At 38.5% G+C, this 14,272-nt stretch overlaps 1 protein-coding gene across 2 annotated transcripts in view; it reads right to left on the bottom strand.

Annotated features, from left to right (window-relative positions):
- LOC119646883 (transcription factor AP-1) overlaps positions 1-13,983 on the bottom strand; it is a 31,740-nt gene extending 17,757 nt beyond the window's left edge. The window contains exons 1-2 of one of the 2 annotated variants that reach the window (XM_038047516.1): positions 13,062-13,983; positions 12,799-12,998 (exon numbers count right to left, since the gene is read on the bottom strand). In XM_038047516.1, the coding sequence (XP_037903444.1) occupies positions 12,799-12,998; positions 13,062-13,113 (252 nt within the window). In that variant the 5' untranslated portion in view covers positions 13,114-13,983. Of the gene's footprint in view, positions 1-12,798 lie in introns of both variants that reach the window. The other variant, XM_038047515.1, reaches the window with a different exon arrangement.
- Positions 13,984-14,272: the final 289 nt, after the last annotated feature.

Here is a 14,272-nt window from a genome sequence, read left to right on the forward strand (position 1 = left end):
CCTACGAGCGTCGCAGGTGGGGGACCATTGAATAGATCGTTTTAGGCCTCAGTGCTTGGAGCTGCGGCTCCTCCACTAAACACAACTAAGGGACCACCAAGCACTCGATGTCATAAAAGACGACAGGGTGTATGGCGTAGCGGTAAGTTTTGGATTTAAAATGCTCGTTGAACCATATTACAAGATGGAAGTAAGAGGGGAGGTGAGAAAACATTTTACCCAAAGAGAAGCGCACTTAAATGGGCGCTCATACGCCTTGATGCATATGAAATGGGAGAAAGGGTGCACTTTATTTCCTTAAAACCCGGAACAGCAAATTACGCAAAACGCAGATTAACGATCTTAAATGCGGAAATGCAATTGAAGAACGGCCGTGCAATGAAATCCACTATCCCAGAGTATGGAGAAGTTAACACAATCGTCAAGTACTTTCCATTTTAAGTACGTTTCTATGATTTTTCAATGATTGTATGCTAAAAATGCCTACAATATAAAATACGTAGCTAAGAGAAAATCTTTTATGTTTTTTTGAAATTCTTGGTGACGAAATTATCCCCTTTATGGGAATCCTACTCGCCCTACATGAAGTAAATAAATTGTCAAAAATATCAGTATTTGGAATAATGATGTAGCTTTTGCCAAAACATAATCCAATTGCGAGTACAATCTTTTTAGAGTAAACAAGATTGGGTCAGTTAAATAATTTTTCTTTTTAGTGAATTTTATTATCGTTTCAGCACGGCGTCACACTGCAGCGGTGCATCACGTCTACGGAATGACTGACCTACTCGTCATATCTTATCCGATAGGCTACGACGTTTGGTAGATTTATGGGAGGGAGTCCGCACTAAACGCCACAAAAGGTTGGAGTCGCTTCAGCAAACTCTACGTCGATAGTGGGGCACTCAACTCAGCATTTCCACAAACCAAGATTATCCATGAATTTATAGATATAGATACACTGGAAGCATTTGTAATTTGGATTAATTTACAGAGCATCAACCATAAAACTAGAAGAATATTTCTCTTCGAGTTCGCGAAGGAGCTTTTCACCCGATATGAGAAAGTTACCAGAAAATCTCAGTTTGTATTGCACTCTGCACAGTTGAGACTGTCAAACTGTGTTGATATTTCTGTTTAGTAAGGTTTGACAAGTTATCATTAATCGCTTAAGGCCAGAACAATGCTCCCAAATTGTGGAAATTACTTGGAACAAATAAATCTGTCTACGTCCGCCTTATAATCAACATAATCGGCCTAGCGATCAAACAATTCGTGGAGTTGTTGATCGTTTTCGCACTAATTTTACTCTTCTCGATTCAAAACCATCAACAAGGCAACGACCGCGTTGCAACTGGCTATACAGCGCGGTTAACAACTGATTTCTTGCAAAACCAATTTGGTGAAACTTTGTTTGCAGAGGTCCCACTCATTCGCGCGATTTAAAAAGTAATCGACTTTTTATAGATCTCAGTATATTGTTTATGCCAACAAACCAGCAACTCGTGAAGTATTACAAGTCACTGTTCAAGCCACCATTGACGCCATACGGCCAGATTTATTGGAAAAAGTGGTCAAAAATTTGACTGATCGAATGGACCATGTAACTCATAGCCGTGGCGAACATATGCCGGAAAGCTTACTTAAAAAATAAACGCCATGAAATTATCTACCAAATTATAATAAAAAAAAAATCATTTCAACAATATTTCTGTCTTTTATTCTGATTTTAATTTCCCAGGTTTTAAAAAAATATCCTATATTTGCGAAGATTATACTTGAATTTTTAAGAGAGACATTTTAATATAAATTGGCCTTCAGTGAAATGATTCCTAAAAACCCATGCCTATGTCTATGCTCATTCACTTCCAGCGGAATGGCTTTTCAATTTCCTTACTACCTTTGCTGTACGGATCCGGAACGCCTGTTGTTGGATCGTATGAATATTCTCATAGTAAATGTATGGAATAATTCTTGTGTCTGACACTTTCAGTGCTGGACAGGACGATATTGGAAGATTTGGTTGAATTCCTAATATTATTAAGGAAATTATACCAGAAAAAGTTGTCCCTTTCGTGTTAGTTACTGCACTCTAAGGCATCATAGAATACACACAAATGATAGAACAGTACACCCAATTTTTTCACATAAGAAAACCACAAGACCTGTCAGACTAGATACGTTGAATACTGTTTTTCAATTTTTCGTTGTTCCTGCAACGTTTTTGTTTGTTTGAAAACGATATAAGTGTTTTTACGTCCCAAATCCACTTTTTGTTCCTATTCCAATAACAAAACCTGAGTAAGTAATAAGTTACCGTAGCTGGTAACTTGTTATTCCATCAGAGGATCAGGTAAGACAGGGATATTCAAGTCATCTTCAGTTCAACAAAGCAGCGAATTATACGGTTGTATGGGGCTTACTTAATAAAAGAAATAAAGGAAATTAGATATTTAGAGCGGAAGCAGATTCGATTTAGAAAATCTCGATTTGTGTTGTAGTAGTTAGTAGCCATGACTTTAAAATATATCCAGAATGTAAATAGAAAAAATCCGTTTAGAGAAAAATAATTCGACGTTGATGCATAATGGCTAAAAATAATACGTGACAAATATTAATTTTTGAAATATTGGGGTGATATTAAAGCGTAGAGGGAAACAGATCACCAAATTTTAGAGTAAACTAATTTGAAGATTGCAGTTTTTGTGAAAAAAACTATTTAAAACAGACTTAATAGGAGGTGAAGTTTGATCAACACTATGTATCAAGCATAAATGAACGGATAGAAAAAAAGAATTGTTATTCTTTTGTTCATTTAACGATATATATGACAGAAAGGTCGATCCTAAATCTAACCAATCGCATACTTTTAATCTTGAAACCAATGTTTCAAATATAAAATATTTCAATTATAATTTCAACCGATTCAGGGGAAACGAGCGTAAAAGTTGACTATTTTATTTTATACCATGACCTACGAATTGATCATACCATGCCCCATGAATTTATTGTACTTCTTTATGACATGAAAATTCAAATATTATTTACACCAATCATGCTACATTTCATGCAATTTACTTGATACTCACATCAATTTCAATGAAAAACTGTTGAGTCAAATCTGTTTTTACATTTATTTATTATATATTTATTGAATTCAGATGAATTTCAGGCTATTTATAATTCTCAGTGCAACTTAAAAAAAACGAAACAAAGGAGTACGTGTATCTGGAGCTATTTTGATGCTTGGGGTTTCCCCCCAAAAAACTATCTCCATCTAAACTAAGAACGGTTTTACCCAGAATGTTTGGCGTCTGAGAATGATATCTCAGAAGCCTACATGCATGTATTTATTGAGGTCGACAAATTGAAAATAAAATAAAAAAATGTATTGCGATTGTGTAATGTACTCATAGAAAAGATATGAAATTTAATTTAAGAAAGTTTATGTTCTTACACAGACGGCTTTTCAATGACTTCGTCATACTTGGTTTCCAGATTCAACATGGGATTTCGCAGGAAATAGTTTATCTTTTTTTATTTGATATTGGTTATATTTTCGCAGCAAAAACAAGAGTTTTATTGTTTCTGCACTTGTAACATTATAATAGCGACAGAGATGCGAAAAGTAACCTATCGTATCGTAGGTTATGTCATGTTCGAATGCGCCGGAAGTTGCGCGAGCAAAATTCCGCGCATAGGGGCTGGTGTTAGTGCCGTGTATGTGATTCAATGCATTAGTGTGCGCCCACGTGGTTGCGAGAATATGGCTGCAAGTTGCTGCATGCACATGGCTTTCTTAAAGATTCATTTCGGATTAATGGTAATGGATCTTGATGGAATTAATTATTCAAAATTTCTCTATGAGAGGTTTGGTAGAATCAAACACGCGTAACATTCTCGGCAATAGATCCATGTTCGCTCTCCTAGGTAGTGAGGAGCACATAAGGAGATCCATGCAAAATCAATCTTTCCGATGCATCCGCTTCCTGCTGGGATAAGACGAAGTAACATGCACCCGGAACTGAAGAAAGGAATAAGTTTTCCCCGAAATATCGATGTATGTCGAATAAAAAATTAATTCTAGCGAAGACGGTGTTGAATTTTAATTCCTTAATACACAAAAGAAAGCCATCTAGGCGACATCGACACACCAATACCACTTATCTACCTCGCCCCTACCCGAAAGGTGCACAATAAGATTCCGTGCCGTTGAAGTTGCTCTGCCTGTATATAGGTTTCTTGCAACAATAGCAAGGAAAAGGTATCAACTTGCTCTCAATGCTGAGTTATATATTGGGTCATCCCAAATCCTACATTTTTTTACTAACGGGTCCCGACTTTTTTCAAAATGTTGCTAAACTCTTGCCTTGTTAAACGTGAATTAAAGGTTACAATCATCTTTTAATCTCTTTTGTTTAGAGCAATTTTCGTGAAATCATGGTTAAATCAAAAATACATGTTATTTTTGAATGAGTATCGTCGGAGAAAAACGCAGCAGAAGTGTGGGTGATTTCAGCCTTGAAAATAAACGCCATGGAAAACCCCAAGCTAAGCCTAATACTGAAGAATTAAGAGCTGTATTGGAAGGTGATACTTCGCAAAGGACTCGAGACGCAGCAAGTTTTCATGGATATATTTCAACTATAATTGAAGGTTTAAAATAAATCGCAAAGGTAAAAAGTTTTATACAGATCGGTACCACATGGATTATCAAAGCGTCACAAGCGAACTCATTTCGGAGTTTGTATTTCTTTGCTTCCATCAAATAAACGACAGCCAATTTTAAATCGCATTGTTACATGTGATCTAGAGCCTTCCTCGGCTTTAAAGAACATACGCAAATTAAAAAGTTCCTAAAAAAAGCAGAAAAAAAACGCGAAGCTAATACTGAATCAAGGATAACTAAAATTGGACATAACATATTAAAATATGAGAGGATCCGCAGTCATTCCCTTGCTACGGGCTAAAATGACGTAGTTCAGAACGAAAGTCTTCGTCGAACGAGAAATGCGTATCAAAATCGGATAACATAACCATTTCCGATTAGCCACGTGTTTTAGCATTCCCGAATTGCGAACATGCCTAATTAATTTTCCAACACAAGATAATACAGCTACCAGTTAAACAACGGCTGAAGTCAACCTTTGTGTCTGCTTTAAAAAAAGGCTTCGAGAGGCCTTTTTATTCACGTATAAATGAAACACCATAAAATGTGACAAAGTTTACGGGAAAGTATTGCTACTGACTACGAAATGTTGATGTTTTGATGAAAAGAAGAAACGCTTGGCACTTAGTGCTAGTATTAGGTAAAATCCGACATCTGCCGAGATTGTGACAACTCGGATAATAATAATCGTTGGCGCAACAATCCAACTGGCTCAGGGCCTTGAAGTGTATTCAGAGCACTTCATTCAAGATCGTCGCGGTACATTAGAGGATTGCAGCATCCTTTAGGTCAGCGTTGCGCTCGGCCAAGATTATTATCCTGATTTGACTCAGGTACTCATTCACAGCTGGTATCCGACCTCTTATCACGATACAAATTCCACTTCCACTAGTGAGATTCGAACCGTGACCTTCCGTACGACAGCCTTGTGCTCTAACCAGGCAGCTTCTGGACAACTGATGGTCAGCCTAAAGGATGAAAGGCGACCGTGTATTCACAAGACAAAACTTCTTCTCGTGTAAGATTTCCTGATAGCGACTACCAGGTTGATTGCCTTGTGATTGTGCAAGGTTGATTGCCTTGTGATTGTGCATTGTGATTGGGCAAGGCAATCAACCTGGTATTTTACTTATATTGCTTTGTTTTAGTTTTCATTTTAAATCCATAGTGAGCAATTTATTCTTAGTATAAACGTTATCTTGGCATCATATGACTAATGTCTTATGCACTTGTATCAAATTAGCTTAGGAATTCTGAGTAGGTGACAAACAATTTTAATCTCCAACAAAGCCTACAACAAAGGCTAGTCAATAAGCATGTATGTACTCGTTATATTTCTAAATCCTTCACTGGCTTTGTTAGATTGAAATCTCCTTATTCTACTCGTACGACCATAATTAGCGTCCCTACAACTTTATTAAGCCGCCTGAAAAGTAAGATTTTGGAAAGTCCTCAAAATAGGCATCGGTTGTGGTGATGACTTCCTCGTTCGTTGTGAACTGTTGTCCGCTGAACCATTTGTTAAGTTTGAAAATAGAAAAGTCACTTGGAACCAAATCCGTTGAATACATTGGATGTTGTAACACTTCAAACTTTAACTCTATGATTTTATTAATTGAAATCGCACCAAGGCGCGTTCATGCATTGTCTCGATGAAGGAGGATCTGTTTCTTTTTAAAATAAGGGTGTTTATCCTTGATTTCTTCGATGCAATAATGGCACATAATAATATCCTGTTATTGTTTTTCCGTTTTTCAAAAACTTTACCGAGAAAGACAAAGCCTATATAATAACATGGCAGCCTGTTGGATATTTTAAGGAGCTATTGAACGCCCTTCGCATTTGAAAATATTCGAAAAACGAAAATATTGTTAGAAATCTTAAGCTCACGTTTGCCCATGAAAAATATTTGCACTTTCAAGGAGTCCCGAAGATCGGATTCCACATCAAAGTATATATCCATGATTGCTTCTTGTAGAACATGGAACATAAAAATTCTAAAAAATATGTTGCCAAATCATCTTTCCAGTATCCTGTAGTGAATTTGAATATTTTAATTATTTCCACTGAAGAAATTATTCAAATCAAAGCTAAATTGAGTTCATATGGAAGCGCTTTAACTTTTTAAATTCACAGCCACGACTGAAGACTTATTTGCAAGCAAGTCAATGACATGGGGAACCACCTTTTGATCAAATGTGGATGTTTACTTTGAAGAATAAGTGGTTTCAAAGTCCCCGGATTCTCTAAGTAGCAACGTGACAAATATGTCTACCTTTGGAATAAATTAGCATTGCGTTGATATCAAGTGTAAGTGAAATTTTTGAAGGTGCGAAAAAAAAGTTGGGTAGTCATTCAGCATTGATTTTTGATTGGAGAAAATGTCACCGATGCTGAAAGATGAATTAAAAATTGATGTGGTGACAGCCATTGCAAGGTTTAAATGCAAATATTTTCGGGATACAATTGAGATGTCTACTTCCGAAAACATTTAAAAAACCTAGCATTTAGTAATGAAATAATGAGGGATACGAATGTAGCTATAAGTTTATTAGGTATCAGAAGGACTGCGAACAAAATTTTGTATAGTTTGTGTATCCAAAGAAGCTATGTAAGCGATAGTTGCCGCCATTCCCTGAATGAACTAATAAGTGCTAATTGAGAGAAATAGTTCAAAATGTTCAAAGGGAATTTGAAGCGATATTTCCAGTGATCGAAAACAACGAATGAAAGGTCGACCCACCACTATTCCATGAAGTACGGTACCAATTCGGGTAAATGCGTAGAACCCAATGAAAGCAGATGGGTTTTCCGGAAGGAGTAGGTAGGTAGGTATCAGTGGCCACTCCGAGGAGCCCAATTAGCGCTTTCGTGCGCCGTTTTGATACCACAAACTCCTAAGACCGTAACTGTTGTTATAGGAGCAGGGAGGCAGAGTCCAGCCGGCTATTATTGCTATATTACGAGCTCATCCGCCGTAACCGAAAGGCTAAACTGTACGTGGATGGCGGGCTTGATATGGCGAAATTGACTGATGCCAACCAGGACTTATTTAAATTAGAAACTTTTTGTGATACCACCCGATTGCCTAAGGTAACTCCATGTAAAAATTGCATGATCATCTCACGATTAGAAGCGACCAGCGCCGAAACGTGGTGCTCTTAATGCGATGTAGAAACCAAATGCAAAATAATAGCAGGCAGATTTGTCTAATTCGACGGAACGCCAATTGGGAGAATCAATTTTGTCGAAAATTACAGAGGCTTCGACAGATATCATTCGACTTCAAAGAACACTGAAAAAAAGTGGTCAATTTTACCAAGCTGGTTGAGTTCAGGCGACCGCAAGTATTGCTACACTAAACCAGAATACAGGTGAGAGTCCATCAACTTTCATTTGTCACCCACCCATTTAAGCTAGAGGCTTTTGGTAAAAAAACCATAAAAAACATCACCAATGTCCTTCAAGGGTCCTGAGGCCTTACCTTATTTCCATCCTGACCGATAATGATGTTCTCAAATATGATATAATATGATTTGTGTTAGCAGGAAAGTATGGACTTCGTTTGCAAGTGGGTTTCAAGAAGCTAGTGCAAGGGCATATAACTGCTGATAAAATCAATGTGTTACGCACTCCATTCCCCGAACACGTAATTTCTCGAAATAGTTATGTTTATCAATCGCCGTGCTCGTGCGGTTCTGCACGATTAGCCTTTAACATAGAATTGAGAATGCACAGCGTATATAGCCTTACATTGAAGTTGGCGTTGTATAGAGGGAGGGGGTTCAATTGAGGGCGTATGCGATATTGCCATTAGCAGCAGCTACATTGACCCCCATTCAAATGGAAAACATGGATGCACGCACAAGTCGACGAGATCCAAGCTAATCGAGCCCTCTGAGATTGTTGTTTCCTTAGTGGAATACACACTACAACAACAATATACATTAGGAAGAGCCAACATTTAGCGGTTTACGTTTAGAAGATCGCGGGACAGAGTCTCCAATCAAAGAGAAAAGATTAAGGTCCTCTCAGCCGCAATTTTCTTGTTGGTCACCGCGTTGTTTGCAACTTGGTTAACAGCGTTAGTATACAACACCAACAACGATCGCTCACCTACAAGATCTTTATTTAACAATTGAATGATGTTGTTAGTTACTTTGCAGGGTTTGCAATGCAGTAATTCATAATTTCGTTGGTGACCTTGTTGCAGTTCTTAGGTTTACAAAGTGGGGGTATGGCATTATTGTTTTCCTCCCTTCTCTTACCAAAGACAAAACTTGCTGAGTCTGCATGCTCCCCAAAATAGCGTAAAATCAGAACGTGTGCTTCCATCAGGGTATGTAGCATGATGGGGTGGATTGTTCTATTGAGACACATTAGGATATTAAAATTTACGTTAAACTTGGCTTTTTCAATCATTTAACAGGTGATTAAAGCGATTATGTTTGTCGCATTGTAATCGAAAATTTGAACATGAAAAAAGTGTAAACTGATCTCAAAAAGAGTAACACAAGCATAAGCTACTTGTTATTTCTTCAAATTTATTGTATCACCTTCAAAATAGACTCTTTCCTAAATAATACACATATGTCAACGAATAATCGAATTATTGAAACTTTTTCAAAGAGTCGACTATAGTTCTTGGCGTGGTTTCTCTTATTATTCAGCTTAGTCGAGAGGCGTCATTCCGAAGCTTGTTGACTGGTTTGCCATGTCAAACTGGAAAATCCATGTCTCACAACAGTTATAATACGTCTTACTAAAAGAGGGTGGAATTAACTCGTTCTTTAGTAATGTTTGCCCTTCAGAGTTTTCTAAATTTTTGGTAAGTTGCAACGCGTTTCGTGTCTTTTCAGCCTCGGTAAGATTTTCAGCGATTCGGCATAGAAAGTTCCATCTGCATTACAAAATTTGTTCGTATTTTCACCCATTGCAAAACACATTTGAGATGAACTGACCTAATCGAACAAACTAAATCAAAAATTGTGCTGAAAACCAGCGTTAGTGTAAAACAATCTTTACAATTTTTTTAAGGAAGTTTTTAACCCTCATTGGCTCTTCAAAAACTTTTTCGAATCGGCTCTCATGTATAGGAATATACTCGTACATATATACAATCACTTTTTACAATATATAATAGCTAAGTGAAAAGCAACGGATGTAATATTTTTTACTATCATTATAAATCAAATTGATCGAAATCCATGTGAAAAAAACATCGAAAGATTACTGAATAAACCATCTATTTTTATAATTAATTGAATGTTGAATTCGAAAGTTGTATACGGTCATAAATAATACAAGGAACCAATGAGGGTTAAATAATCAGTTCCTGGTACTATTTTGACAGAATATTTATGTGAAAATACGAAGGATTCTTGGGAATGAAAAATGATGTCAATTTTTTATTTTAGCTAACATCAGTGATGAGTAATGGATATTCGAGTGCAACCAGGAGACAGAAAGGCTTCAAGCAATTTCTACCCTCTTTAGCATTCGAGAACCACTGTAAATGCAGCTTTCTATTTGATATTGTTAGAAAAAATTAAATGAAGACGATACCGCTTTGTAGAAGATTTAAATGGCTCCCGAAATACAGTACAAGCTTTACAAAATAATAGTTCTAGCCTACAACCGGAAGATTTACCACTTGTTTTTTTTTCTTTTTTGGTTTTCATTCGGATCTACCACACCCTATTGGTTTTTGAGCTTCCCAATGATCCCATCCGATTTTTTGGGGCACCAAAAGAAAATATTTAAGATCATTCTACATCGGCTCTGAAGAAGGCTTTCTAGGTTTGGAAACATAGCTCTAAAGGTATTTTGGGACGGGAGGGTATTATTTGAAAAAACTTTTGATTTTTTTACGAATATAATTAATAGCGTTTTCCTGGAGCTTGATTTATTTATTTGGGATAATCAAAGAGTCAAAACTATGATCTAGTATTCTCGATTGAATACGGAAAACAGGAGACATTCTTATATCTAAAACACAGATTTAAATTTTAACTTTGATCCACGATCACCAGAAGAAGGGTTATGAAGAAAATTTTCCAAGGACTGAATGATGACTGACTGATATCTTTAGAAATTAAGCCGATGTTTAACCTATCAACATGAAATAAGTATGTACTTGAAAGAAAAGTGAGTATTTTATCAGTTTTTCATGAAGTGCCAGATGACGTTTATTCTATTGACAAACATGTTTGCTTCTAAAAATTGGTTCTTATTCCAACTTTTAGAGGTATTAACAGAAAATGCAGTTAAGTATACTTGCGAAAAATGAGTCCTAAATCGAAGAACCCTGTTTTGATAAAGTTTCGTCTATTTTCGTTTTATCATTTCTATGTAAATATTATCTATCTTCTTTTTCTATGGCATTACAGTTCCGTCGGTCCTTGACCTCCCGAAGCCTTCGTTTTCTCTCTTATCGGTCAAGCAACCGCATTTCCAAGTTCGTAAATCGAGCTGCGTGTAACTTGTGTTCTATACGAGTCCTTTCAACTATTTTTGGGTTTTCCAAGTAAGCAAGTCACACTCCTCATAAAACCTGCAGACAGTGTCCGTAGATATCCCTAGATTCCCTAGGTGGTAGGTCAGCCGACAATGACCAGTGAGAATCGCTACTATGATTCGAAGGTTCTTTTTGGTGAGGTTTAAGCAATCCTTTGTGCGTATGGGTTCGTATCCCCAAGAAGCACTCTTGACTGCTCCATCGCTGGTAGGCCCGCCCAGTATAGTTCCCTCAACCGTTCCTCGTCATTTTTTAGAGTCATAGCCATGAAACCGTTTCCGATTCCGCAGAAGGGTTCTCGCCCGTACAAAGGCGTCCCCGCTCCCTTCTTGGCCAGTTCGTCCGCTGCCTCGTTGCCTTCCAACTCAGCATGGCCTGGAACCCAAAGTATCCAGACCTTGTTGTATGAGCCGAGTGTATTCAGTCTCTCAAGGCATTCCCATATCAGTTCACCTGGTTAGACTTAAGTGCCTTGATTGCTGCTTGCAATATTCTGCCCCCTGTAGTTCCTTTGCAGATTAAAGTAGGCACATCAATCTATGGCGTATATTTCCGCCTGGAGTATGCTAGTGTACCTGCCCATTGGCTCGAAGTACATTTTCCTTGGACCAATGACACCGGCACCCGCTCCCTCTGCTGTGAGGGATCCGTCAGTGTATCAAGTAATCAGTTGCTGGTCTAAGTCGTATGTCGCAGCCACACTCTCCCAGTTTGCCTTGTTACTCTAACGTGTTTCAAACTTCTTATCGAAGTGAAACCTCGTTGTCATGTTATCCCTTGGTATCGGTAATTCGGGATACCGCCTAGACAGAATATCAATCTTCTTTCGGTTTAGGCAGCTCCCCGAATATTGCCCTCCTTGCCTGCATCTGCATGCGCAGGAGAGTGGTTAATCCCAGAAGGACCTACAGGGATGCCCTCATTGCCCCACTGATACACACGCCAGCCAGTCTTTGGAGCTTGTGTAACTCCCTGGCTTGTCTCGTCCTGGCTGAACTCTATTAGCAACAGGTAGACTTTTAAAAGTGGAAACACCCTATATTAGCCATAGCTAATACTCAACGTCAAATCAAATTTATAAAGCGGAAGTTTTATAATAGACATTTTAAAAATTTGCTGGATCTCGAACAAAATTTTGTGATTTCTCCCTTGAAGGAGAGGATCCATTAGACATGGTTTATAACAATTTCGCAAAACTGTCTCGTAAAGAATGGATGTGCCTCTAGGCAATTCATTTGATTTCTTAAGTACAGCTAATTCTTGTCGCATCCATTGGCGTGATAATTAGATAAGTTTCGAAAGGCTAGAAGACAAATGTGTATCTCTGGTATCCCAATAAGACTTATCAACGGGGAATTTGTGGTGAGACCCAACTACGGTCGGATAAGAACAATACAACTTCTTACCAAGGTCAAGAATACCACCGCACTTCCGTCCCTATTTCGAGCATTCAGATCATTGCATCTCATGAGCATCTTTTTAAGCCGGACAACCGCATTGATTTTATCATTTCTCAAAATTTCCCTGAAGAACACAGATTTTTATGGGAAACATTTTCCTGCTGGGTCTTGACGCTCCCCCTTAACACGAACAAAAACAATTTGACACTTACCTTTGCTGGGAATGTTAGGTTGGGCGTTGGAGTTGGGAATCCGTTTAGAACAATTCGCTCAATATCGGGCGTTGTGAGCTTGAAGCTCTGAAGGTCGGGGGATTCTATCACGAGTGGCTGTACAGCTTGGTTCAACCTCAGTTTTTTCCCGGATGGAGCCTTCGGGTTCAGATCGAGCGTGGCGGGCCGTTTATTGCCTACTGTAAATTGTGCGTTGTCTTCGTAAAATGATGTTTCCATATTATTATTGTCATTTAAATTACTATTATTGTTGTTGTTATTGATGCCGTGGCTACTGTTACTATTCCCTCTCATTGTGCTAGTTGCCTGCACTGCGATTCAGTGGGGTCCTCTCACCCTATCGGATCGAATCTACTGTAATTTGTAACACGGTCACGTGCGCTGGATGACGAATAAGTTGGGAATTCCACACAAGCCTCCCAAGTCTACTCCTACTCCTCTGCTTTGCACAGCTTTACGCAACCCTGACAATCGCGGAAACGTCACAAATGTCACTTCCACTTGTACACATGAGCGCTCAGCAGAACTTCACGGGGAGCATATTCGCGTTCATACCGAGGTCATGCAAAATTGCGAAATCCGGAAAAATACACAAAAGCCAAAATCCGCAACACCTTTGTCGAGGAAATATTGCCGCGGTTGACTTCCGCTACGAAAACAAAGCCCTCCGACGAGGCGCACTGACACTTGTTTCACACTCCGGAACCGTCCGGCGGCCTACAATGGGCGTTAATCGTAGTTGCTGGCGAACTCAATGCACTCGCCAAAATATGCTGGCGGATTGTCGACGCGTGAAATATCAGCTAAAACAAAAATATTTTCATCACAATAGAATTGCGGAGCGCGTTCACCGACCGTAGTCCGTCACCTACGAATGTTTACAACCGAATGACAGAATTTTTTCACTTTCCCACCTTAAAATGCATGAGTCATCGGACGGAAATAGAAGCAGCGTCGATTTGCTCGGCTGTGATTGGCTGGAAATGTCGTCATCCGCACCGAGCCGACTGTTAATTGGTCGCTTGTGTGAGGGGAAGTCGGTGGGGGTCGATTCGAAAATTACAATGCATTCCACTTTGAGATGAACTTCGCGAAATACAATTTCAATTTAGGCGATTTCAATATTTCACGCTTCAGTTTGATGACTTTCAGAAAATTTCGTACGTTCCCGGTCGGCGCGGCGGCGAAGTGTCGATGAAACCAGGCGAACGCAAGTAAATATACTTTCAGGACTGCATTTGCGGCCTAATTGCTTGCGAGATAAACTCAACTGAAAGTTCAGAACGTTATTATTCGCCAGCGGTAGAATAACGTAATTTTATTGAAAGTAATCAAGTTTTTACAACATCGGGCATGGATATCCGAAGGGTGGAGTTTAGATAAGATAAATATTTATATTTTTAATCATTGTAATTGCACGCTGGCTAGGGTTTTGTAAAAGCTAAACTCAATT

The sequence above is a fragment of the Hermetia illucens genome, chromosome 1, assembly GCF_905115235.1.
Source record: "Hermetia illucens chromosome 1, iHerIll2.2.curated.20191125, whole genome shotgun sequence".
Taxonomy (NCBI): domain Eukaryota; kingdom Metazoa; phylum Arthropoda; class Insecta; order Diptera; family Stratiomyidae; genus Hermetia; species Hermetia illucens.